Source organism: Pelophylax lessonae (assembly GCF_965119305.1).
Source record: "Pelophylax lessonae genome assembly, chromosome: 10".
In the NCBI taxonomy this organism is placed as follows: Eukaryota; Metazoa; Chordata; class Amphibia; order Anura; family Ranidae; genus Pelophylax; species Pelophylax lessonae.
The window spans coordinates 5,667,546-5,694,790 of NC_138777.1; the positions used below are offsets into that span (position 1 = coordinate 5,667,546).

A 27,245-nucleotide genomic window follows, 5' to 3' on the forward strand; every position below is an offset into this window, starting at 1 on the left:
ACATAAAAAGTTGCAGCAACCGACATTTTATTCCCTAGGGTCTCTGCTAATAAAAAAACTATATAAGGGGGGCGCGTTTGCTTTTGGGGGCGCGTTTGCTTTTGGGGGCGCGTTTGCTTTTGGGGGCGCGTTTGCTTTTGGGGGCGCGCTGGCTTTTGGGGCACGTTCTCAAAGTGGGGCTATTTCTATAAGTGGGAGCACTTCTGTCTATCTTAACAACTATACTTCCATATTCTCCATCAGCCCATCCCCCATGGTTATTGCCTTTTGTTTCACTTGACCCTCCCTTCTAGATTGTAAGCTCTAATGAGCCGGGCCCTCTGATTCCTCCTGTATTGAATTGTATTGTCTTCCCTCGTAGTGTAAAGCGCTGCGCAAACTGCTGACCCTATAAAAATCCATTATGATGATGATAATAATAATCTAATAATAATAAAATGTTTTGGGGATCTGAGAGAGTAATTTTCTAGCTAATGATGCTTCTTGCATATAGGAGAGGAATGCTGGCATAGGCCCAGTATGGAAGTGGGTAAACCTCCATAGGGCTGGGATCGGTGCTCCGGGGGGGGGGGTTTATACCACGGCATCATCAAGGCTCCTGATTGGCACACATTGGAAGCTGTTTGGATATCTTCTCTTTGCTGAAAGCTGGGGTTGATGCGTGCGTCCTGCCACCCCACAGGGCTATACACAAGCCTCTCGGTAGCTTGCAATGCATTGTGGGACATAGGGGTACCCATAGGTGTATTGAGAGCACCCACTTCCACTACATGCTTGGAAAGGTTAGCTGATCATGTGACCACCCCCCCCCCCCCCCCCGTGGCTTGCAGTCAGTGGTCACATGATCGGGAGCCTGTCCCACCGTCTACCATCGTTGGTGGGGACTGGGAGGTTGTCTGTCTTTGTGCCAGGAGCGCACACTGAGCTGTCACAGGCAGCTCATGATCCATACTTGTGACCGGAGGGTTCAGTGAATTGAAAGCCTGCCTCTGCCTCCCAGGTGTCTAGAACCTCTTAAAGTCCTCTCATTGCGTATCACGAATGATGTGCACATTGCGTGCGGTGCCTCCTGGGGTATGCAAGTCATGTATCCCAGGAGGCATAGCGCTTCATTCAAGAGGAGAAAGGGGGCGTGCCTAGGAGCGTGTCATCTGGAGGAGCCGGCGGGCTCTCAATGACATCACAAACACGCGACCAAGTGGTAGCAGAGGACAGGAGGATCTCAGAGGGACAGTGCTGGATTCTCTGGGAATGTGAAATCTACACAACAGACCACCCCATAAGTTGGGGTAAAGACAAAGGGGGGGGGGTTAAGATCTGCTTTACCCCCCCCCCCCCCCATCTAATGAGTAGGTTCCTTCTTTAAATACCTCTGTTGTGATAGGAAGGTTCTCAGATCAGAATAGGACCCTGGGGTGAGCGATATGGTTAAGTTTGTGATCACTGTGCTTGGTCGTCAGTTCTCATTGCACAGAGCCACTCCAGTGGGCTCTGTACCTTCAGCTGATGTTGCCACCCCCACCCCAATGACAGCGGCAGTGCCATTGCATTAAAAACCAGTCAGACGGCCTGCCAGAATGTCCTTCGTCTATTTCACTACAATAGCCGCTCCTGTAAGGGTTAACGGGTCATAGTCTGGGCAGGTGTAAGGTCATGCTACAGGCAGAATCCCAGATAAAATGGAGTGGGGGATGGGAGTGTGCTGTTGGTGGTGGGACACTCCATTCAGCATGCGCACAGTGAAGGCCATTTTCAGTCTCTCGCCCTCTTGTATGAAGTCGGTCATTTTCCGCCACCTCACACATGGAAGATTGGGATATTTCCGGTCTCCTCTTCCCTCCACATAGGAAATTTCATGGTGTCCATGTGGAATGTCCTCTATTCCAGGAATGTGTGACACTCCCCTAACCGGCATGTTCTGCAGAAGGCCCCCTTTATGAAGAGGTGCCCCCCCCCCCCTGAGAGAAGGCCCCCGTTTATGAAGCAGATGCCCCCATTTAAGGACAAAGTTGTCTTTTCTCCAGTAAAATGAAATCTGTATTCGGGGTTTCCAGCGTTTTTCTCTCAGTTGCTTTACAGCTTCCAGACCCCTGACCAGTACAGAATGATCTGACAATGTCTTTCCTGAAACCAGCCATTACACACAATGCAGTCACAGCCAGGCCTTCTAGTTGCAGCCTCATCCATTCAGTGTTTATTTTCAATGCAATCTGTGCTTTCATCGTTCTTATGTTGCGTTGCTCCCGCAGAAACCTTTGGCTGTGATTTGGGACATTTTTCTTGTTGCTGTTCCATATTTCCATCACTGCTGCACATCTATGGATATGTAGAGTAGCACTGCAGTCATTCCGCCGGGGGCGGGGGGGGGTGGTTATTTCACTGCAGGGGGGTGCCGCGGTCGTTCCACCTTGAGGTGGGGGGTGCCGCGGTCGTCCCACCGTGAGTGTGTGGGGGGGTGCCGCAGTCGTTCCACCTTGAGGTTGGGGGTGTCGCTGTCCCACCGTGAGGAAGGGGGCTCGCTTCTCAGCCTTTTGGCTAAGATCAAGTGTAGTATCTGTTCTTATCAGTTGGTATGGGCCTCAGCTAGTACCAGTATGACCGAAACCCGGAGCGCTCAGAGTATTGAGGTATGGGGAGTAGGTCATCTGGGAAAGCATGTGGGGCCCACCGCCTTCTGATTTGAATGGGTTGAACTGTCCTAACCAGTTTGAAGGGAGCAGGAAAGCCGGTCTGGAGGGTGAGCCCGGTGGAACTGCTCCTGGATGTAATGGGCTGAGGAACAGGATGGCGAGGGGAGGGCTTTCTCTCCTGGGTTTTGATCTGGCTTTTGTGGCGAGCCTGTCCCCAGTTGTAGGTAAGCTCTCTCTAAGCTGTCCAGGTTCTGATGTCTGCTGGTGGGGATAGGCTACACTCGGTCTGGCCGGGGGCTGAGATTGAAAAAGCCCGTAGTGTAAGTGCCCCTGGGGTGGCAGCCCAGGGGTGCCTTAATTTCTCACTGGTGAGGGGCAGCTCGCTGTGAGTTCTTTTGGCACCTTGGTCACTGCACTATGCACACCTTTTTCGCACCTGCCTCTTGGGACAGGCCTTTTGGCTTGCACCAGAGGAATTTTTTATTCCGGCTGGAAGGCCTGCCTTGGTTCCTCACATGGCACCATTGCACTTTCCCCACTTCCCCTTCCCCACTTCTATGTTTTGTTTGTCTTTTTCTTTGGAGTCCGTCACCTGCACTTTCACCTTTGTTTTCTTTATTTGCACAGACTGGAGTGTGTGGGTCCTCGGGCCCAGCCTTAAGTCTTGGGAGGGGGTGGATATGGCCTTTTGGCTTAGTTCGCCCTCTCCCATGGGGTCTCCCTTCGGGGGAGCCCTACTTAGTACTCGGTGGGGGCTGTTTCGGCAGTCCCCCTGAAGAACGGGGTCGGTCTGGTTTCGGCCAGGCAGACCATGAGTACCTTATGTCCCTGTCAGGAGTCTTGCGCCCCGGGGGATTGAGGTTTCGGGTCCTACCTCTTCGGAGGGAAGACCATACGTTGTCGCACACCCTGTGCTTTTTTGTGTTCTCACTTTGTGTGTGTGCACTTTTTTATGCACCGGGTGAAGTCTTTTGAGTGTGTTGCACACGCTACGGGCTTTAAAAAAAAAAAAACTGAGTGGGCGGTGCCGCGGTCGTCCCTACCGTGAGTGTGGGGGGGGGGGGGTGCCGCGGTCGCCCCACCGTGAGTTTGGGGGGGGGGGGCGGTGCTGCGGTTGTCCCACCGTGAGTGGGGGGGGGGTGCCGCGGTTGTCCCACCTTGAGGATGGGTGCCGCGGTTGTCCCACCTTGAGGATGGGTGCCGCGGTCGTTCCACCGTGAGGGGGGGGTGCCGCGGTCGTCCCACCGTGTGTGTGTGGGGGGGTGCCGCTGTCGTCCCACCGTGAGTGTGTGAGGGGGGTGCCGCTGTCGTCCCACCGTGAGTGTGTGAGGGGGGTGCCGCTGTCGTCCCACCGTGAGTGTGTGAGGGGGGGTGCCGCTGTCGTCCCACCGTGAGTGTGTGAGGGGGGTGCCGCTGTCGTCCCACCGTGAGTGTGTGAGGGGGGTGCCGCGGTCGTCCCACCGTGAGTGTGTGAGGGGGGTGCCGCGGTCGTCCCCACCGTGAGTGTGTGAGGGGGGGTGCCGCGGTCGTCCCCCACCGTGAGTGTGTGAGGGGGGTGCCGCGGTCGTCCCCACCGTGAGTGTGTGGGGGGGGGGGGAATGCCGCCGCGGTCGTCCCACCATGAGTGTGGGGGGGGGTGCCGCGGTCGTCCCACCGTGATTGTGTGGGGGGGGGGGGGGTGCCGCGGTCATTTCACCTGTGAATTGTAGTACTGAGAGCGGTCAGTGGAGCCCCTATGTCATGTACAGATATGGCCGCCATGTTTTATTAGATGGAATTCTATGGGCCGCCTCTTGGGAGGAGTTATGCAAATGCCTTAAAGGGGGTCAATGCCAGACTGGAGAAGTGGGTGTTAAATTTGCATACACACCGCCCCAGGTTACACCTGTGCAATTGGCCGGCTTTTGGTAGGACGGCCCTCTGCCTGCGTACTTGTCTTGAGCCCTCAGTCTTGATTTAAGCAGTGGGAGGAGTTATGCAAATATCAAAATGCCCTGATGGGTGGGCATCAGTCTGGAGGAGTGGGCGTTCCTAGGCAGGCTGTATTTGCAAAGGTAACTCCCACATGGCACTCTGAGCCTCCGTGACTGTAAGAAAAGGGCGGGGTCAGGGACACAGGCTGGGGGAGGGGGCGGGGCCTAGGACACAGGCTAGGGAGGAAAGAGCTAGATGACGTTGGATGTCCTCCAGCCAGGAAATGAGGCAGGGTTCTATCTGACTGGCTGCAGCTTCTAATGCACATTGTGAGAAGCTCAGTGTGCAGGGAAATCGGAGGAAGCCGTTCCAGTCCAGGGGAAGAGTTGGCCTTCTGTTGACCTCTTGAAAATGCCGGTTTCCTGGCTGTTGTGTTGGTTCTGCATTGAGATGAATGAGGAATTCCCTGCATTGTCGGGGGGGGGGGGTGTTCCCTTTAATCCGGCCCCATTCTCCAGCATTGGAGTGAAGACTCTGCAGTAGTCAGAGTGGCGCTGCGGGGATCCCGGCCCCGTGCCGTCCTATAATGGATGGATTAATCTCTGTGTTCTCTCTCACCCGTAGAGCTGCTGATGAGGCAGAGTGGTGCAGCGGGAGGACTATGGAGCGTGCTGAGTGATTAGTCAGCCTGTCCCTTTCCCCTCCATTCAGCACATTCTCTATAATCTATACCCAGATCAGTGCCGCCGTCTGTCCCGGACCCTCGCACTCTCCCCTGGGGGAGGGGAGGGGGGGTCACTCTGCCATTAATAACCGATAAGAAAAGCCATGAAGTCACACTTCAGAAAAGCTGCAAATTGCAGATTTCGTGTCGCTGTTGATTTATTTATTTTGTAGAGAATTGGGATCAGTCATTCTGTGGTGCCCTGGGTGTGTGGCGCATTGGCGTGGGCTTGGTTTATGTGTGGTGCTGGGCTCAGTCTGTGGTGCTTTTGGTGGGTGGCGCATTTGTGCGGGCTCGGTCTGTGGCGCATTGAGATGTGTGTGTGGCGCGTACTGCCACAGGCTTGGGGTGTGTGGCGCTTGGTGTGTGTGGGGTGCGCTGGTGTGTGCCTGGTATGTGCATTGACATGGGCTTGGTGTGGTGTGGGACGCATGGTGCACTGGCGTGGACTTTGTGTGCGGCATTCATGGCGCACGCTTGGGGGGGGGGGGGGTGTGGGTGTGTGGGGTGTGCATGGGCTTGAGGTGGGCTTTGTGCATGGTGTGGGCTTGGTGCGTGGCGCACATGTGGACTTTGGGGGGGGGGGTGTGTGCTGGTATGTGCATTGGTATGGGCTTGGGGTGGGCTTTGTGCGTGGTGTGGTCTTGGTGCACTGGTGTGTGTGTGCTCTGTGTGTGGCATTCATGGCGCACGCTTGGGGAGTGCGCTGGTGTGTGCCTGGTATGTGCTTGGGTTGGGCTTTGTGCATGGTGTGGGCTTAGTGCGTGGTGCTCTAGTGTGGTATGCATGGCGCACGCGTGAGCTTGGGGGGGGTGGTGGTGTGTGCCTGGTATGTGCATTGGCATGGTGTGGGCTTTGTGCGTGGTGTGGTCTTGGTGCGTTGGTGCTATGGTGTGGTAGGCATGGTGCACTGGCGTGGGCTGTCATGCGTGGCGCGCTTGGGTGTGGGCTTGGTGTGTGGTGCTCTGGTGTGGTATGCATGGCGCATGCGTGAGCTTGGGGGGGGGGGGGGGGATGCGCTTTTGTGAGCCTGGTATTTGCATTGGCATGGTGTGGTCTTGGTGCGTTGGTGCTATGGTGTGGTAGGCATGGTGCACTGGCGTGGGCTGTCATGCGTGGCGCGCATGGGCTTGGGTGTGGGCTTGGTGTGTGGTGCTCTGGTGTGGTATGCATGGCGCATGTGTGAGCTTGGGGGGGGGGGGTGCGCTTTTGTGAGCCTGGTATTTGCATTGGCATGGTGTGGTCTTGGTGCGTTGGTGCTATGGTGTGGTAGGCATGGTGCACTGGCGTGGGCTGTGTCATGCGTGGCGCGCACAGGCTTGGTGTGTGGCATGCATTCCGATACCCCAGTGTATCAGAGCAGACCAAAGACTTAGAAACTACCGATCCTTAGTCGGGACCCGGCGGTCTCTCAACCCAATCCCCCCCCCACCCCCCCAACGATCTTAAAACGGCATTTCCTCGGTTCTTATGGAGCTGTTCTCTGCGCACTCACAGCTGTACAAAAAAAAGCTCCAGCAAATGTTTATCAACATTGGTAAGGCTGGGAGATCACTATAAACACAATGTATTACAATGTATCATTTCCTTCTTAGATCAAAGGAATTCATTTCCGTCTGTTTTTCTGACACTTGTTGCTCACAAGTTACAGTATTTTTTGCTAGAAACCCCCCCCCCCCCCAAAAAAAATGTAAGTGTGTGTATATGTATATAAGTGTATATTTATATATTTTTCGACCAATATTTTTTTTTTTTTTTTTTAATACCGATATTTTCAGACATTAAAATTTTTTTTTTTTTTTTAGATACTCCTTGTGGAGGGACCCCAAACCTCTCCTCGGCACTGAAAAGCATTCAAAACGCAAAGTTTGACTGTTTTGAATGCTGTCAGTTTTTTTAATCTGGCGCCGAGTACCCGGAAGTGAGGTCATGACATCACTTCGGGATTTTTTTACATGGAGACCGGCACTTGCGGCAGGGATTCCGTCTTTCACGGGGACACATCTTCATGCTACATCGGGTCTTCTCTTCGGTGGCAGCGGAGGTCGGATGCCTGGGTCTCCCAGTGGACGGGAGACCCGGGCAAGCCGCGGGAGAGGGGGGGGGGGCGTCCCCTCCCGCTCCTTGTAATGACAGCTGAGCGTCTTCTCAGCTGCATCCGTTGTCCTTAGAAGACAGCCGACCGTCGGCTATGGACGCCGGTAGCGGGGTGATGCCTCTAGCTGCAGACATCACTCGGGTACAGCACTTTCCCCGAAATATCGGCAATATATATAACCTCCGGGGCCGATTCCCATATATCGGGGGAAGTGCAGAACGGCCCCCGATATATCAGTGTTGACAATAGCCGATCACCTTCGGGAAGACGTTGAATGTTCCACCTGTAAGATTTGTTAAAACCTGGCTCCGAACTTTTTTAGCTCTTAGATTCTATGTTTGTGAAGCCGTGGTGTAAAGGAATGGGGGGGGGGGGGGGGGGCAGAACGTATTCCTGCGGTCCTGACTCTTGGTGATGGCGGTGACCCAGCATGTGATTGGTGTTGGCGTCTGGAAGGCGGAGCCACTTGTAATCCCGGATTCCCAGAGCCTCTCCTCAATGACATAACATGGAAGGAATGAAAGTGAAAGTTGGCTGCTTAACCTCTTCACTCCCAGGCTCAGTGTAGCTGCCTGCGTCTCCTTATAGGGAGAAGCTGACTGTGGGTGCGTTCATCATGACCAGGCCAATGTTCAGCATTGTCACACTTTGGCAATTGCGCGGTCATGCAACACTGTACCCATGTCATTTTTTTTTGTTATCCTTTTTTTTTTTTTCTCACTTAACATTATACAGGATTTATATATTAGTATTATTATTATTCAGGATTTATTATTATTATTCAGGATTTATTATTATTATTCAGGATTTATTATTATTATTCAGGATTTATTATTAGGATTTATTATTATTATTATACAGGATTTATATATTATATAGGATTTATATACTATTATACAGGATTTATTTATTATACAGGATTTATTATCATCATCATAATACAGGATTTATTATTATTTATTATTATTATTATACAGGATTTATATATTAATAATATATAAATCCTGTATTATAATGATGATGATAATAATAAATCCTGTATAATAAATAATATATAAATCCTATATAATATATAAATCCTGTTTAATAATTAATAATAATAATAATAATAAATGCATAATATACAAATCCTGTATAATATATAAATCCTGAAGAATAATAAAAATAATAATAAATCCTGTATAATAAAAATAATAAATCCTGTATAATAATAACAATAACAATAATTAAATCCTGTATAATAATATATAAATCCTATATAATATATAAATCCTGTTTAATAATTAATAATAATAATAATAATAAATGCATAATATACAAATCCTGTATAATGTATAAATCCTGAAGAATAATAAAAATAATAATAATAAATCCTGTATAATAATAATAAATCCTGTATAATAATAATTTAGACAGGATTTATATACCGCCAACAGTTTGCGCAGCTTTTCACAATGTGAGGGAATACAATTCATTACAGGAGGAATCAGAGGGCCCTGATCTTAAGAGCTTACAATCTAGAAGGGAGGGTCAAGTGAAACAAAAGACAATAACAATGGCTTTCTTTTAGTGGTATTCACCACTGTTTTTGTTTTGCTAAATAAACAAAAAAGACTGAAATTTGGGGGGAATAAAATTTTGCAACTAAGAAATAATTTTGTTGCTGCGCTGATTATGGGTATAAATGTCCCCGGTCACAGGAAAGCGGGGGGGTTATCTGCTTTCCTTTCCTCACACTGTGACAGCGCTGAGGAGAGGAAATGCCAACAACTGGCATTTGTTTGTGATTGGCTGTGATAGGACACAGCTGATCACATGATGAAGGGCCAACGTCATTGGCTCTTTACCCTCATCAGTGTTGCGCTGTGTCCAGGTTGTGCGGCAAGAATGGGAGTGCGCTCAATGACAGATTTGCAGCCTGAAGTCCCCCCACTTACATGTTTCCGGTCCTGGGGCTCTTTCTTCTGGGGTCTTCCACATTCTACCCCTTGATGACCCCATAGACGGGGCACTCTTTTCTGACCCCTCCCGGTGACCCCATATATGGGGCACGGTTTCCTCCCCCCCCCCACATGGTAACCCAACAAATGGGGCACTGTTCCTTCCCCCACATGGTGGCCCCCTGGATGGGAGTGGTACGGTTTCTCACCCACCCCTAAAGCCCCCAACCATAGATAGATAGATGGGGCACTGTTCCTTCCCCATCCCTAACCCCCCCTCCACATGGTGACCCCATAGACGGGGGACTGGTCCCCCCCCTCCCAGCCATAGATGGGGGCACTTCCCTTCCCCGTACAACCCCCCCCCCCCCACATGGTGACCCCATGGATGGAGTGGTACTGTTTCTTACCCTCCCTAAAGCCCCCTAACCATAGATGGGGCACGGTTTCCTCCCCACCCCCACATGGTGACCCCATAGAGGGGGCACTGTTTCTCACCTACCCGACCACATAGATAGGGCACTGTTCCTTCCCCTATCCCTGACCAAAAGTCCCCATTATGATTATTCTCAGACTTTGTGCATCCGGCAGCAGAGAGGAACCTGACCGGCTTACTGAGGGACACCTCATATAAAATACACCCCACATGTGTGACACGGATCAGAGCATGACCATCCCCCGATGCATCTCTCCTTTCTATTGATGGCTTTTTTTCCTTCTTTTCAGGCTCACAAGTCGGTGACCTTCGTGTCCACCCTGCTGCAGATCACCATGTCTGAGCAACTGGATCTACCTGTGCGACAAGCAGGTGAGTACAGGGGGGGGGGGGGGGGGTCATGATTGTGACGGTGGCGGGTATCAGACCCCTGGCCTTCTCATCCAACTCGTGACCAAAGACCAAGCAATCTCACACCCTGCCGTCACTTGCGTAACTGCCACTCTCAGCTGCACACGGCACACAGATTGTCCAGCTTGCGGGACCATAATCTAGATGCCAGCAAACAGAGCGATTGTCACCGGGCTAATTAATCAATTAACCCTTTCTCTGCCACCACCTCTACGAGCGTCCTCTGGGCTCATCATAACGTAATCTTAGAAATACCAATTATGACTTTAGAATAACGGTCTGTAACACACACTGTCACCTCAGACAAGAATGTTTCATATATTTTAGCCTAAACAGTAGCGCTCTCAGGAGACAGGTTCTTTTGGGTCAGTTTGCGTTTAAGAGCTTAGAGACAAAATTAACACATTTCAAAATAAGGTTTAATTATAAAAAAGGTTAAAATTGGTGCAAATAATATTTACAGAAAAATGGGTTACAAAGAATTAGAGACACAATACAGCAATATAGAAATATGAAGATAAAGAATGAAAATACTTGCATTAAAACGGTCCTGGTATTACCTTAGTTTTTGAAGCTGAACAGGTATGATTGGTTCCCCTTGAGCGATGTTATGGCTTGGATGTTAGGATGAGAACTGAACTCTCTTATCAGTTCCTGTCCTTTTCTCTGACCCTCCAGGGGGTGTCAGCAGAAGTACTTGGCCAATAGGCTCTGGGTCCATGGGCGGTCCCCCATGAGGCTCACAAATGCTAAGACACATCCCGTTTAGACAGATTATTAAAATAACTCATATCTGGAAATATTTAATGGTTACATGCTTGAAACTGACATTGGATTGTACGGTAATTAATCTATTTTCTACAGGCACTAAACATGGGTTATCTCGGAATAACCTCTGACCTGTAAGGCATCTGATTGCTAGCTTGTCTCCCCTAGCAACGACAGTGATCAAGTTTGATCTTCGATCGGTATTTTATCTGGCATTCAAATATATATTTTCTAGAGACATATCTTGCCTGTGTATAAAGTTAGGACATTTGGGGTTAACTGTGGTCCTTTTCCGAATGACCCTTTGCTGTGGAATTTACCAGACAGCTTCCCTGGCCATCTGCTCAGATTGCGACAGGCTTCTGACCAGGCAGAGACAGTGCAGCTAGCATGTCCGTCCGCTTGTTTATGATAAAGGTGTGAAAAGTGTCAGCTGCGCAGGAACCTAGCATTCCGTGACCCAGGGGGTCATTAACACTGCCAAAAGGGCTGGGGGATGAGGCTGGTAAGAAATTACCCATTTGGTCTCTAACACGGTCAGCTGAGCTCGAAACACAAGATGGGATGCTTGCGAAAGCGATTGAACGAAATGACTGCCTGACAAACTACCATTACAATATGTGCAAATTCACCTGTATGCAGTGCTGCCCCCTGTAGGCAGTTTACATTGCAGGGAATTTATATATTTTATGTTCTAAACTGTCATTAAATATTAAAGTAGTTGTAAACCCTCCATATACCCAGTGAAGAGATTGGCCTCAGGTGACAGAGATTAAATCAATCCTCTGCCATTAGTTGTTCCTGTTTATTTGCATAAGATGTACCTGTTTATCTGTAGTCTTTTCTACAGCCTCCTAAAGGACACAGTTTACAAGGCATTTATCAGCTCCTGAAGGCAGGGGGTGGAGCCTGAAGTCACATTGCACAGCATAGAGCAGAGTAAAGTGTAATGAGACCTGGCTGAATAAAATGGACCACACATAGTGTTCTACCGTCTGTCAAGACCATCTCCCAGGATTGCTTGGTATTGGTATAGGATCTCCAAACTGCGGGCCAAATGCGACCCTTTTTCCTTTTTTATTCAGCCCTTGGGACATTTTTTCCCCTTATTGTCAGCAACATGGGGGCACTTTTACTTCCCGCTGACGCCACTGATGGGGGGGGGGGGGGGGTGCGCTATTCCTTCCCGCTGCTGCCTGGACATTTTCTCTTCCCACTGGCCACAGTCTGACCCCCCCCCCTCCCCCTCCCCCAAGGTTTGAAGGACCGTTTATTGGCCATTTTATAATCGTTTGGAGCTCCCTGGTATAGACTGCCAGAAGGGACTCCCAACAGATAGCAGAGGAAGAAGAGCGCATTCAGAAATCACACTCAGTACAGTGTAGGATATGCTTTGTTCATTTTTTTCTTTCTATTGTTTGTTTTTATTGAAAATCCAAACCGAGTTGTATATAGATGATCAAAAAGTGCTTCAAAAACCAGACAATGCTTTGTTCGTATTTCATGTCTGAGGTTTACAACAACTTTAACGTTTAATAGGCAGACATGGCATTGGGGGGGTGGCCCGTTCAGGTGAGTGCCCATTGGTGGGGTTTGCCCGGTCAGGTGAGTGCCCATTGGTGGGGTTTGCCCGGTCAGGTGAGTGCCCATTGGTGGGGTTTGCCCGGTCAGGTGAGTGCCCATTGGTGGGGTTTGCCCGGTCAGGTGACTGCCCATTGGTGGGGTTTGCCCGGTCAGGTGACTGCCCATTGGTGGGGTTTGCCCGGTCAGGTGACTGCCCATTGGTGGGGTTTGCCCGGTCAGGTGACTGCCCATTGGTGGGGTTTGCCCGGTCAGGTGACTGCCCATTGGTGGGGTTTGCCCGGTCAGGTGACTGCCCATTGGTGGGGTTTGCCCGGTCAGGTGACTGCATCATTGGTGGGGTTTGCCCGGTCAGGTGACTGCATCATTGGTGGGGTTTGCCCGGTCAGGTGACTGCATCATTGGTGGGGTTTGCCCGGTCAGGTGACTGCATCATTGGTGGGGTTTGCCCGGTCAGGTGACTGCATCATTGGTGGGGGTGGCCCGGTCAGGTGACTGCCCATTGGTGGGGTTTGCCCGGTCAGGTGACTGCCCATTGGTGGGGTTTGCCCGGTCAGGTGACTGCCCATTGGTGGGGTTTGCCCGGTCAGGTGACTGCCCATTGGTGGGGTTTGCCCGGTCAGGTGACTGCCCATTGGTGGGGTTTGCCCGGTCAGGTGACTGCCCATCATTGGTGGGAGTGGCCCAGTCATGTGACTGCTCATCCTTCACCCGTTTCCCTGAGATACACATGAAAGGGGGGGCGGGTGTTTGTTAAGCCGGATATTGATTTGCATTCTCTTTGAGTGGGTTCAGCTTTTAGTTTCTGACATTCTTGTTAAATTTAGACGGTTTATCGTGTTTTCCATACTTTGCACAAACTGAAGCAATCAGCTGCTGCTTCATCTCCTTTAGAAGTGTTTAACGTGCAGCTGGTAGAAAAAAAAATCCTCCATGATGTCAATTCAGCAAAATCTCCGACAGAGCTGCCAAGTTTGGTGTCGTCCACAGTCACAGCGGGGATGCCGGAGATATCATGGCAAGCATGTTTAACCACTTCCATACCGCTGGAGGTCATATGATGTCCTGGGCTTTGAGGGGGGATATCTGACTGCCTGCAGATGATCCCCGGCAGTCTCTCGGAGGCCCGGGTGCAACGTTATGACGTCACACCTGGCCTGACTGTTGTAAATATTCCCGTGATCTCAGTTGGATAGTGGAGGGTTTTTATTTTTTTAAATTTTTTTCAGGCTTTCCAGCCTGTAGGAGAGATCTGAGGTCTTACTGACCCCACATCTCTCCATAAGAGGACCGGTCATGCACTATTCCTATTACAAGGGATGTTTACATTCCTTATAAAAGGAATAAAAGTGATCAAAAAAAAAAAAAAAAGGGGAAAGCGTAAAAATAAAAGTTAAAATACATTTAAAGTGCCCCACCCCTCTAAGTTTGTGCGCAAAAGCGAACGCATACGTGAGTTGCACCCACATCTGTAAACGGTGTTCAAACCACGCAAGTGAGATCGCCGCAATGGTCAGAGTGAGAGCAATAATTCTATCACTGGACCTCCTATAACTCTAAACTGATAACCTGTAGAAATTTTTAAAGCGTCGCCTATGGAGATTTTGAAGTACCAATGTTTGTTGCCATTCCACGAGTGTGCGCAATTTTGAAGCATGACATGTTGGATATCTATTTACTCGGTGTAACATTATCTTTCACATTATAGAAAAAAAATTTGGGCCAGCTTTACTGTTTACCTTTTCTTTAAGAGCCGGATCACACAGGCACGACCCGACTTTGCCCCAAAGTAGTACAGGACCCTTTTTCTAAGTCGGAGTGACTTGTGTCGCTCCTATTAGAACGGGTCCTGTGCTAATCTATGGCAGGCGACCCGCAGCGACTTGTCAGGCGACCAGGTCGCCTGACAAGTCGCCCCAGTGTGAACGGCTCTAAATGTCGTTTTGTGTTTTTTTTTTTTTTTTTTTTTTTTTTTAAATGCAGTGGAATGTACTTTTTCCAAAATTACGTTGTCAAATACTGCATGACAAAAAATATTGCAACGACCGCCATAAAATTGAAAGTGTCCCTGTGCTCACGCAGAAATGAACGCATGCATACGTCGCACCCACCTATGTAAATGGCATTCAATCCACATGTGAGGTATCGCCACGAACGTTAGAGCAACAATTCTATTCCAATACCTCCTATGTAACTCTAAACTGGTAACCTGTAAAAATGTTTATAGTGTTGCCTTTGGGGATTTTAGAAGTACTGAAGTTTTTGGCACTATTCCAGTAGCGTGTGCAATTTTGAAGCGTGACATGTTTGGTATCTATTTACTCAGCTCAGGATTAACTTTTTGTTTTCTCTTTAATTCATGAAACTTTTGTTTAAAAAAAATAAAGTTTGGAAAAGTGTTGCGCAAATACCGGGTGACCTAAAAAGTTGCAATGGCCGCCGTTTGGTTCCCTAGGGTCTCTGCTTAAAAAAAAAAAAAACGTAATGTTTGGGGTTTCTGAGTAATTTTTTAGCAAAAAAATTATATTTACGTGTAGAAGTAGCATGTCAGAATTGGCCTGGTATGGAATTGGTTAATAGCGAAACACCAGGGAAAGGCAGGATGGTGTTTTTAAAAACCTGCATCCATTGATTAAAGCGGTAGTAAACTGTTGAAGAGGGAAAGACATGTGTAAGGCAATGCCATAATGTGTGGGGGTGAATCGCATACTGGCATATTTCGTGAAATACACCACTATAGAATGAAGCTCTTCCAGTGGCGCCTGAGAGGGCTGACCTCTTCCCTTGGCCTTCCTTCCAGGTTCGGGGGCTCCAGTGCAGCGAACAACCAGAGCGGCGATTTATGTCATGCCCAGGGGGGAGCCCTCAGTTCTGCCAATAAGCTCTGAAGGTCCGGCACAGTATGCTGGACCTTTGAGCACATGCGCCAGTGATGTCGCTGGGGCTGCATGCAGGGTGAATATCCCCTAAAGCAGGGGTCTTCAAACTACGGCCCTCCAGTTCAGGAACTACAATTCCCATCATGCCTAGTCATGTCTGTGAATGTCAGAGTTTTACAATGCCTCATGGGATGTGTAGTTCCGCAACAGCTGGAGGGCCGTAGTTTGAGGATCCATGTTTTAAACGGTGCACGGCGAGGGGGTCACCCTAAGCACAGCTCAGCCCTAGGAATGGATAGGCAGAGCGGCCATGTTCAGTAGGACTCCTGAGTAGCACCGGGCAGGGCCAAATACTGAGTCTTTGCATTGGGTGGTAAAATATTTTAAATAAGTTGTGATTTTATAGAAACGTTCTCATTGCAGCAATTATACATTGCGCTGTGAAGTCAGACTTGTGTGTTTTATCATCCTCCTCCCCCCCCACAGGTGTTATTTATTTAAAAAATATGATCACTCAGTATTGGCCGGACCGGGAGGTGGTCCCTGGCGAAGTCCCCACACACACCATCCCTGAGGAGGACCGCCACTTTATCCGCGAGAATATTGTAGAAGCCATCATCCAATCTCCAGAGCTGATACGGTGAGTGCGCAAAGGACGCCGCTTCATTGTGTGTGTGTATAGCGGGGAGGCAAAGCCGGGTTTTTGAGCTGCAGTGACCTAAAAACGGGCTCTGCCCCCCCCCAATACACTCCCTGGGCTCTGCTCTACCTATAACCCCCCCCCCCCCCTTTCCCTCTGGGCTTTGCTTCCCCCTTTTTCCCTCTGGGCACTGTTGTACCACAATTGCATGCAAACCATTCCGTTACAACTTTCATGCAGCTTTTGAGGGTTATCATTGGAAGTCTGTGGCCCTCAAATTGCATGAAAGTCGGACCAAAGTAATGCATGAACTACAAAGTTGCTGCAACTAAGTCGCAGAGAGATGGTTATTGGGAAAACACGGGGTGCGACTTGTCATGCGGCTTTGAAGAGACTTTAATAAGACCCTTACACTCTGCCATTGAAGTCGTATCAGAGTAATGCAGGAGCCGTTTCTGAAATTGCAGCGACGTTGGGAGTGTGAATTGGAACGGCTCTCATAGAGATGCGTGGCATTTCACGTGTCTTGTAACTTGGGGTCCCACGTCTGATCTGGGGGCGCAACTTGGATGTGACTTGTCGTCTCTCTACAAAGTCCCACCCACTGTTGCATGGAAAACATTCAGGTTCAACTTTTGAGGGTTGTGAAGTCAGAAGGTTTATCTGAATGTATTCAGATAAAAAAAACTGTGTGCAGCTCCCCCCTCAGCCCCCAATCCCTACTATCCCATGCAGAAGAATGAGGATGGTGATGTCATTGAATGAAGTTAGTGATGTCATAGATTAGAAGGGTCTGGGGGGGGGGGGGTAGATTGGGAATGAAGTTGATGTCATTGAATAGAAGGGTTTGGGGGTGGAGGGGGGAGATCGAGGTTTGTGATGTCATGGAATAGAAGGGTTTGGGGGTGGAGAATGAGGTTGGTGATGTCATGGAATAGAAGGGTTTGGGGGTGGAGAATGAGGTTGGTGATGTCATGGAATAGAAGGGTTTGGGGGTGGAGAATGAGGTTGGTGATGTCATGGAATAGAAGGGTTTGGGGATGGAGAATGAGGTTGGTGATGTCATGGAATAGAAGGGTTTGGGGATGGAGAATGAGGTTTGTGATGTCATGGAATAGAAGGGTTTGGGGGTGGAGAATGAGGTTGGTGATGTCATGGAATAGAAGGGTTTGGGGGGGGGGGTGGAGTTCGAGGTTGGCGATATCATGGAGTAGAAATGTTTAGCGGGGGTTGAGGTTGATGTTATAGAAGGGTTTTGGGGGGGGGGTGGATGGAGAATGAGGTTGATGTCATTGAAAAGGGTTTAGGGGTCATTGAATAGAAGCGGGGGGGGGACCCTGCATGGGATGGGGTCTCTAAATGGAATGTATAGGAAGGAGATGCTGCAAGAACTGTAAAGGTGACTGAGCTGCTTCCTGATTGTTCTCTGAATCCTGCAGAATGATACTTTGTTACATTTATCTGATACCCGGTGTATTTCATCTCTTGGTGTCATTGTGTATTGCAGAGTCCAGCTGACCACATGTATCCATCACATCATCAAACACGATTACCCGACTCGCTGGACGGCCGTGGTAGAGAAGATCGGCTTTTACCTGCAGTCTGATAACAGTGCCTGTTGGCTGGGCATCCTGCTCTGTCTGTACCAGTTGGTGAAGAACTATGAGTAAGTCACAATTCATCTGTACCAGGCATTGTCCTATTATCCAACAATTAGGAAACTGTGCTTAAAGCGGAACTTTACCCAAAAGGTACCCCCACATTTTTTTTTTTTTTTTTTTGGGGGAGACCTATCCTCACAATTACATGCACATCCAGATGGATTAGACCTTTTGTTTTTATTTTATTTTTTTTCTTTCCTTTCAAAGGAATAACTGGCCTAAAATGATTAACCACTTGATGACCAGGCCTGATTCTGACACATTTAGTCTCCGTTTCCACTGCCGCGGCTACGAAGTCGTGCTACTTCTAGCGTGACTTCGTAGTGAAAGTAAACTGCGGCTTTCAGTGCGACTTGTCCCTCATTATAGAGGGAAGTCGCACTGAAGTCGGCTCAAAAGTAGTGCACAAACTACTTTTAAAGTCACCGCAACTCAAGTCGCGGCAGTGAAAACAGGCCCGATTGAAACGAATGGCTTTTGACTTGGGGCTCTTTCACACGGGCTTTCCGTATGTCCACAAATCATCCTATTTTTTTGCGGACATAATGTAAGTCTATGGCATTGCGGGTGTCAGTGGAATACCATCCGCTGACATCCGATTTCCTTCCTTTCAGTTCTGTTCTGTTTTTTGGAACGGAACAGAACCCTATTTTTGTTCCGTTCAAAAAACGGAAAGGAAGGAAAATCGGGTGTCAGCGGTGTCATCTGCTGACATCCGCAATCCCCATAGACTTACATTAGGTCCGCATATCATCCGCAAACGGATGGGATGATATGCGGACATACGGAGCGGATGACAGAAATGTTGTCCGCTCCGTGAAAAAAAAAAAAGGACCGCAGCGGAGCTCTCACACGGAAAGCCCGTGTGAAAGAGCCCTTGCTGTGCGACTTGACATGTGTCAGTTCGCACTAGTGGAAACCGGCCCTTACAGGATAACATATGTATTTGCTGGAAAATTACTTAGAACCCGCATATATATTTATTATTTTTTAGCAACAACTCGAGAATAAAATGGCGGTTGTTGCGATATTTGCGCAGTAGTCTTTCAAATGCTTTTTTTTTTAATAATAAATTTCACTGCATTTAAAAAAAAAAAAAATAAAAATAAACGGTATATATATATATATATATATATATATATATATTAGTGAAAGAGTAAATAGATACCTAAAACATGTTACTGTTTATAGTTGCGCTCACTCCTGGTATGGCGACAAACTACGATACTTAAAAACATCACCATAGGTGATGCTTTTAAGAAATTTTAAAGGTTACTGGTTTAGAGTTCGAGGTATTTTTTTTGATTTATTGCTTTCTGGTGATTGCGGCGATACCTTCACGTGTGGTTGGAACAGTTTTTTCATTTGCGGGCGCAACGTGTGTTTTTGTGTGCAAGCTCACAGCGACGGGTTACTTTAAACTTTTTTTTTTTTTTTTTTTTAGCAACTTTAAAAAAAAAAAAAGGATCTGACCACTTTTTTTGATGTCACAAGCAATGTAAACACCCCTTGTGACAGGTACTCTCCTCAAGAAGCCGCATCTATAAGGAGTAAACAGCCCCAACGCTCAAATAAAAGCTATAACTGCAGCTCCCGGAGTAGGTACTGCGCATGCGTGGTGACGTCACAGCCTTCAGCTCTGCCCTGTGTGTTTAGTCAGATATGTCGTCATTGGGTACTTTCTGCGATCCTCTGGGAAGTAGTGCAGCATTTTTCTTGCTGTATAATTGATCTGCTCCCTGTTCCAGGTACAAGAAGCCAGAAGAAAGGAGCCCACTGATAGCCGCTATGCAGCACTTCCTGCCCATGCTGAAGGAGCGATTCATCCGCCTGCTTCCAGACCCCTCCGAACAGTCCGTTCTCATTCAGAAACAGATCTTTAAGATTTTCTATGCCCTTGTCCAGGTAAGTGGTTGCAGATGGATGTGCAGCACTTGCATGCAGTCTGCTCTTTGAGGCTTTAAAGTCATACCAAAGACTCCCTTTTGTCTTTTTTAAAATGGCAAACCTGTCATACTTACCTGCGAGAAGAGGACGATCTGGGCTGCTCTGTGCAAAACCATTACACAGAGCAGGTATGACAGGTTTGCTATTTTAAAAATGACAAAGGTTTTGCACAGAGCAGCCCAGATCTTCCTCTTCTCGGGTCACTCGCCGGCACTCCTGGCCCCTCCCTCCTGCCGTACGCAACAGCAAGTAGCCTGCCATGGGGTCACCCAAGCTGCTGTCCTTTCAGACAGGGAGCTGTGGTTTGGCCCTGCCCCCTCTCACTGTCTCACTGACTGACAGCGGCAGGCGCCAATGGCCCATGGCTTTTGTCTCAGCCAATGAGAGAGTCCCAAGCAGCCGAGTCTCGTGCAAATCGGAGAAAAAGGGAAAGTACCTGGAGTAGAGACTCAACGCACGTACAATTCAGTCGTGCGCCAAATGTCCACGATAATTTAATGAAAAAATTGATGAATAGCAAAACTAAAGCCAGCGCGTTTCAGGGGGTCCTTTATGACGGGAGTTTTTGGCGCCTGAAAGGCGTTGGCTTTATTCTCTGTGTCTGGCTGTATTCTCTGTCTGTCTGTCTGTCTATCTCAAAACCACCATACGTGGAAACATATCGGGCCTTGCCAAGCGTTCCAGCCACTTTGTAGGAAAGGTGGATGGAAGAGGAATCTGTCACTTTTGCCCTTGATGGGTTTAGTGGCTGTTTCCCTTTAATTATTTCACCGAGAGTCCAGCATTTTTAATGTTTAGTAAATGGTCTGCAGGGGTTCTGATTATTAAAGCCTCATTTACCTTGCAGTACACGTTACCCCTGGAGCTCATCAATCAACCCAGTCTGGCCGAGTGGATAGAGATACTGAAGACTGTGGTGGACCGCGATGTTCCTGCAGTAAGTTTTTTTTTTTTTTTTTTTTTTTTTTTTTATTTATTTTTTTATGTTTTATATTGTGGGGGAGGGGACATTAGAGTGTAAGCGCCTCTGATACAGAGACTGATGTGACTGTGGGGGGAGGGGACATTAGAGTGTAAGCTCCTCTGGTACAGAGACTGATGTGACTGTGGGGGGAGGGGACATTAGAGTGTAAGCTCCTCTGATACAGAGACTGATGGGACTGGCTCAGTGATCTCTGTACAGGACTGCGGTTTATTTCTGAGCTATATAAATGTATAATAGTGTGTGACTGGGGGGGCATTAGAGTGTAAGCTCTTCTGGTACAGAGACTGATGTGACTGTGGGGGAGGGGACATTGGAGTGTAAGCTCTTCTGGTACAGAAACTGATGTGACTGTGGGGGGAGGGGACATTAGAGTGTAAGCTCTTCTGTACAGAGACTGATGTGACTGGCTCAGTGTTAAAGGGAAGCATTCAATGTTAGCTGTTTACTTGGCTGGACACTTCTTGTTTTTCTCATGGTAGGAGACCCTCCAGGTTGAGGAGGATGACCGACCAGAGTTGCCCTGGTGGAAGTGTAAGAAGTGGGCTCTGCACATAATGGCCCGGCTGTTCGAAAGGTATGTTGGGATGAGATGATGGTGGGTTAGTACTTTATGTACATCAGTGTAGTGATAGTTTCTTCAACCTCAATAGCTTTCATGCGACCTACCCAGCTTCACATAGAGGTCTACTCCCGGTCAGTGGTGTACCAGTAGCATAGGCAGCCCAATGGCTGTTATGGTTCCTGGGGGAAAAACAGGGCCCTGTTGGGGAGGCTAAGAAGTTTCCAATATAGAGGGGCTGAATTCAGACCTCGGGACCCTTGCTAGTCAAATTCTCCACCTCCCTCTCTGTGCTGCAAAAAGCAGCCTCTAAACCAGACCTAACATGTCTAATGCAATCATAAATCCCAGATTGGTTTCTTAGCTTATAGGACAGTTTGTTTTTCTGCAAAACTTTATTAGGTTTATAGATTGTGTGCAGAGCATTGAATGATTTCCTCATAAAATAAAATGATGGTTGATGGCGGTTTTACCCTTTATCCCCCCCAGCACTGGTCTCTAGTGAACTGCCTATTCTGACAGCTCTACTGCTGCCTGTCTTTGACTTTACACTAGGGATGGGCAACTGTGGCCCTCCAGCTGTTGCCATGCCTTCCTGTTGGCAGCCATCTTGGACACGTGCTGACGGCCGCCCCAACCAGGTTTTACCCCCCCCCCCCTTCCTGACCAGGCTATTTTTTTTTTTTTTTTTTTTTGCAATACAGCACTGCGTTGCTTTACCTTGACAATTGTGCGGCCATGCGACGCTGTACACAAATAAAATTGGTAGTTTTTCCCACAAATCTGCTATAGGACATCTAATGTAAGAAATCAAATTTCTTCATCAATTTTGGCCAATTTGTATTCTGCCAAAAATTTTAGTAGAAAATAAAATCCCAGTAAGCGTATATTGATTGTTTTTCACAAGTTATAGCGTATAAAAACTATGGGATATTTTATATAGGAGCGCACTTATCCCCTTGATCCCTGCCAGTGTTATTGGTACAGTAACAGTGCATATTTTTTAGCACTGATTACTGTAGTAATGTCACTGGTCCCCCAAAAATTGTCAAATGTCAGGGGTCCGATCTGTCCGCCGCAATTTAGCATTCCCGCTAAAAATTGCAGATCACCATTACTTTTAAAAAAAATAAAGTCCAAAAATCTATCCCATAGTTTCTAAACGCTATAGCTTTTGCGCAAACCAAATAAAATGCGCTTTTTGGGATTATTTTTTTTTTACAAAATATGCAGCAAAATACAAATTGGCCAAAGCCTAAAAACTGAATTTCTTTTTTTGGGAGTATTTTATAGCAAAGTAAGAAATATTGTCTTTTTTGGGGGAAAAGAAATTGTTTTTTTTTTTTTTTTATAGTGCAAAAATCTAAATCGCAGAGGTGATCAAATGCCACCAAAAGAAAGCTCTATTTGTGGGGAAAAAGGACATCAATTTTTATTTCGGTAGTGTTGCACGGCTGTGCAATTGTCCATTTTAAAGTAACGCAGTGCTGAAATGGCCTGGTCATTTAGGGGGGAAATCCTTCCGGAGCTGAAGTGGTTAAAAGACGGTTGGAGCCTAGTTAGCTCAATCACTTATTCATTTTCTTGGGTCCCCTTTATTCAAACTTTGTAGTGGGAGGAATGGGAGTGAGAGATACAAGGGAATATCGCCTCAGGTGTAAGTCGATGAGCTGGGATATCAGGAGGGGTTTTTAGAACCTTGACGTGTTTCAAGGACGTACCCGGCTTCTTCAGGAGGATTGAGGGAGACCCAAAATTCTATGTGGTCAAGGGATCCACAAAGGGCGGCAGGTGCAACATATTCTAACATTTCTGTGTTTTGCACAGAGGCCTAGAAAGAACGTTTTACCATTGGAGAGTAAAGCTGCATTAATATTTGAATGTAGAAATTTGATGTCTTGTGTATTTCTTTAGGTACGGAAGCCCTGGAAATGTCTCCAAAGAATATAATGAGTTTGCCGAAGTGTTCTTGAAGGCTTTTGCGGTTGGCGTTCAACAGGTACCTGTTCATCTAATAAGCCTGGGGGGGGAACCTAGAGCTTGGAGGATAGTCTAGAAACCTGGAGCTCAGAGGATGGTATAGAAACCTAGAGCTCCGCGGATAGTTGGAAACCTAGAGCTCCGCGGATAGTTGGAAACCTAGAGCTCCGCGGATAGTTGGAAACCTAGAGCTCCGCGGATAGTTGGAAACCTAGAGCTCCGAGGATAGTTGGAAACCTAGAGCTCCGAGGATAGTTGGAAACCTAGAGCTCCGAGGATAGTTGGAAACCTAGAGCTCCGAGGATAGTTGGAAACCTAGAGCTCCGAGGTTAGTAAGAAACCTAGAGCTCCGAGGATGGTATGTCTGTCCTTTAAAGTGGAACTTTACCCATAACCACTTAAAAAAAAAAAAAAAAAAAAAAAAAAAATCTTCTTCATCAAACACACATTTCACATAATTATGCTACCAAAATGTGTTTGCTGTAAATTTCCTCTAGCATTGCTCCTGTTTGTTCTTGCTGGAGGCGGCCATTTTGCTGAAGCCCGGAGACCCTGAGTAGCGGTAATTCTACGCTGTCAGCAAATTGGCCTCTATAAATTTTGCGGCACTGTGCTGAATTTGTAGAGAAATTGAGCGTGTGCAGAGAAGGGTGAGACAGTTTATTTCTGGATTCTAAACAGTATTCACACTCTATTTCTAATGTTTTTTTTTTTTTTTACATAGCTCTACCTGCAAAAGGTGCCATCCTGAAGTCTTCTAGCAGGACTTAATTTTCCTCTTTAAACTGGAACTAAACCTTCCTATCCTTTTCAGCCAAAAGAGCTGCCATCTTGGCCTCTGTTTGATCTGTAACTGCCAAAGTGCTGTGCATGTTATCATTTATGACGGTTTAGTTGAGGGCAAATGTGGCAGGACTGTAACTTTTCTGAAATCGTAAATAAATGGGTTGAGTTCCTCTTTAAAGTCCAGGGGCAGCAAAGTGATGTGGGGAGCTGGGCTGTGGGATTCGCCATGGTGGGTTGGGCTAGGGGGCTCACTATGGTGGGCTGGTTGGGTCAGTTGCACTGGGGGACAGCTGCTGTCTAGGCACAGGTCTTTTAAGGCAGTGTTCCTGGTAACAATGATGGCAGTTTAACGGGGGGTCACTTTCCCCATTCAGCTGGTGGCGGCGTGTTCTTGCAGCGTCAGGTTCCAGTGGCAGCAGTGCAGTGTGCGCAGTGTCAGTCTGTGTCTGGTGGAGCCGTGTGTTGGCGTGCTGCTGGCGCTCTGCTCCGCTCACACAAATCCTGCAGCCGGAGATAAACATGAGATCATAGTACTGGTCTAGTGCCCGTCTGTTGGACGAAGTCACCACTGGCCAGCCTCAACTCTCACACATGTCTGCAGGCGGTGGCTGTAATGCTGCTTATCGGGTTGTTTTGTCGCAATTGATTTATAGTAGATTGGCTAACGAGGATTTCCCTGCCTGCAGGTCTTGCTGAAAGTTCTGTACCACTATAAGGAGAAGCAGTACCTGGCTCCCCGAGTCTTGCAGCAAACGCTCAACTATCTCAACCAAGGAGTGTCACACGCCGTGACGTGGAAGAACTTGAAGCCGCACATTCAGGTGAGCTCAGCAGGCCACTAGGAGATGGTAAGCTGGAGAAGCCCTGCATTGTTCAAGTCTGTGTATGAGATGGGATTTATTGTATAGAAGTTGTTGTGAATGATGCGTATTCCTGATGTTGACGTTTGTAGAGCCAGCTTGGTAATACGATTTGTGGTATTGGCAAGACAGGTCTGTGGCACTCTGGAACAACAAAAGTAACCTGCTCTACCACAAATTTCCTGGGAGACTGGAAAACAGTGCTCTGGCCCAAATAACTTTTTTTAATTTGTAGCCATTGACCGATTATCGGTGCCAATATGCACTTTTCCCCAATATATTGGAATCTGCCTCTGAGGTTACCGATATTGGAGTGATGGCTGCAGCTAGAGGCATCACCCCGGGACCGGCGTCCATAGCCGACGGTCGGCTGTCTTGTAATGACAACTGATGCGGCTGATAAGCCGCTCGGCTGTCATTACATGGAGGGGACTTCGTCTGCCTTCCGCGGCTCGCTCGGGTCTCCTATCCCACCAGGAGACCCGGGCAACCAGCCTGCTCGGCCACCGAAGAGAAGACCCGATCAAAGCCGCATTCGGCTCTTGATTGGGTCTCCATGTAAAAACCCGGAGGTGATGTCATGACCTCACTTCTGGGTACTCTGCGACAAATTAAAAAAAATTACAGCATTCAAAACGGCAAAACTTGGCGTTTTTGAATGATTTTAAGTGCAGAGGAGGGGTTTGGGGTCCCTCCACAAGAGTACCTGTCAAAAAAAAAAAAAAAACTTAATGTACGTAAATATTGGCCGATATGCGATGACCAAAATATCGGTATCGGCAATAAAAAAAAAACTGATATCGGTCGATCACAAGTAGCAGTAATACTTCAATGCAATAAATCTTACTACTCTGTAACATTCTTTGCAACAACTATTGGCTAAATGGCATGACACAGCAGTAACACACTAACGTGTTTCGGCCGAAGCCTTATGCCTCGTACACACGCATTGATAGTTGGCCGTGAATTTTCGGCCAACGTCCGATCGGCCTATTTTCGACTTGTTAGTATGATGCTTCCTACAACCGACTATGACTTTTTGGCCGAAAAAAATCTGGTGTGCAGGCTATAAAATTTTTGTTGGCTGTCAACACAACGGCCGATTTTCCGTCAGTCAGTACAGATTTCGGCAGACAAAAATCTGATGAGCAATACTGGGCATGCTCAGAGATGAAAAAACACACGTTAAGTAAACCATCACATGACATCACTTCTGAAGTAGATTTTTGTTGGCCGATAAAATTTGTGCGCAGTCTAGAGCACATTTCAACCAACACAACAACACTGGACAAAAGTCGGCCGATAATCGTTGCGTGTGTACGAGGCAATACCCTTGGCATATGAATAAGGCTTTGACTGAAATGCGTTGGTGTTACTGCTGTGTCCTGACATGTAGCCAATAAAGAATTGTTGCAATGAATGTCGGAGTAACCGGCTTTATTGTACTCTGGGTAATTGAGACTTTCTGTTCTTTCAGGGCATCATTCAGGACGTCATTTTCCCTCTGATGTGTTACACGGACTCTGATGAGGAGCTGTGGCAGGAGGACCCCTATGAGTACATCCGCATGAAGTTCGGTACGGATTTGAATTACAGATGTAGATGTATAATATTTTATTTATGTATATTGTGATTACAGTCTGGATATAAGTAGATACTTTGGAATGCTGTGCCAGTAATTGATACAAATATTTGATGCTTTATGTATTTTCTTCTCTTTAGATGTATTTGAAGATTTTATCTCCCCCACCACTGCAGCTCAAACATTGCTGTTCACGTCTTGCAGTAAAAGGAAAGAGGTACGGCCTGCATAAGCTGATAACCGAAATGCTGACATGTCAGCTCTGTCACATGGGAGGGACATGTATAAAACGAATAGGCAACAAAATTTAATTGCAAATTAGACTTTGTTGTGAAGCCACTTTCAGGGCTTTGTGTAATCCTCGGTGTCTCCTAAGTCTGTGTGCCTCTGTCTGTTTTATATAAAAAATAAAATGCTGTGCGTACCTGATATCAATGTGCTGTGCAGAGATCATGTGACTGGCTGCCTCTTCCTGTCTGACTACTGCAGGGAGCGGGGCTGAGATTCCCCTGCTAACGTTACACGAAAGGGGGGGAAGACCCGGCTGGTCATGTGATCGCCGAGCAGCACACTGAGATCAGGTATTCACAGCATTTTTATTTTTTTTTACATGAATCCAAGGATTATAAAATACATTAACAGTTATTTAAGCCAGAGGAGGAGGGGCTATGACTGAGCTGACAAGTTGGGGGGTGGTGGAGGACAGAGGTGACACAGGCGAGCAGGGCTGCGGATTACTGAGGCACGTACACTGACAAGTGTCGGGGTTCAGCAGCCATGATGTACCGTGGTCAGTGTACAGCCATGATGCACCGTGGTCAGTATACGGAAGGGAGTGTAGAAACTAGCAGGATCAGCCAGGTA

At 47.7% G+C, this 27,245-nt stretch overlaps 1 protein-coding gene across 1 annotated transcript in view; it reads left to right on the forward strand.

Moving 5' to 3' along the window:
* The window catches only part of IPO7 (importin 7), a 56,565-nt gene that overhangs the window by 10,052 nt on the left and 19,268 nt on the right, over nt 1-27,245 (forward strand). The window contains 10 exon segments of the mRNA XM_082270618.1: nt 10,033-10,114; nt 15,868-16,021; nt 17,529-17,687; nt 19,431-19,587; nt 20,477-20,566; nt 21,094-21,188; nt 23,088-23,172; nt 24,626-24,760; nt 26,277-26,376; nt 26,522-26,598. Coding sequence (XP_082126744.1) covers nt 10,033-10,114; nt 15,868-16,021; nt 17,529-17,687; nt 19,431-19,587; nt 20,477-20,566; nt 21,094-21,188; nt 23,088-23,172; nt 24,626-24,760; nt 26,277-26,376; nt 26,522-26,598 — 1,134 coding nt within the window.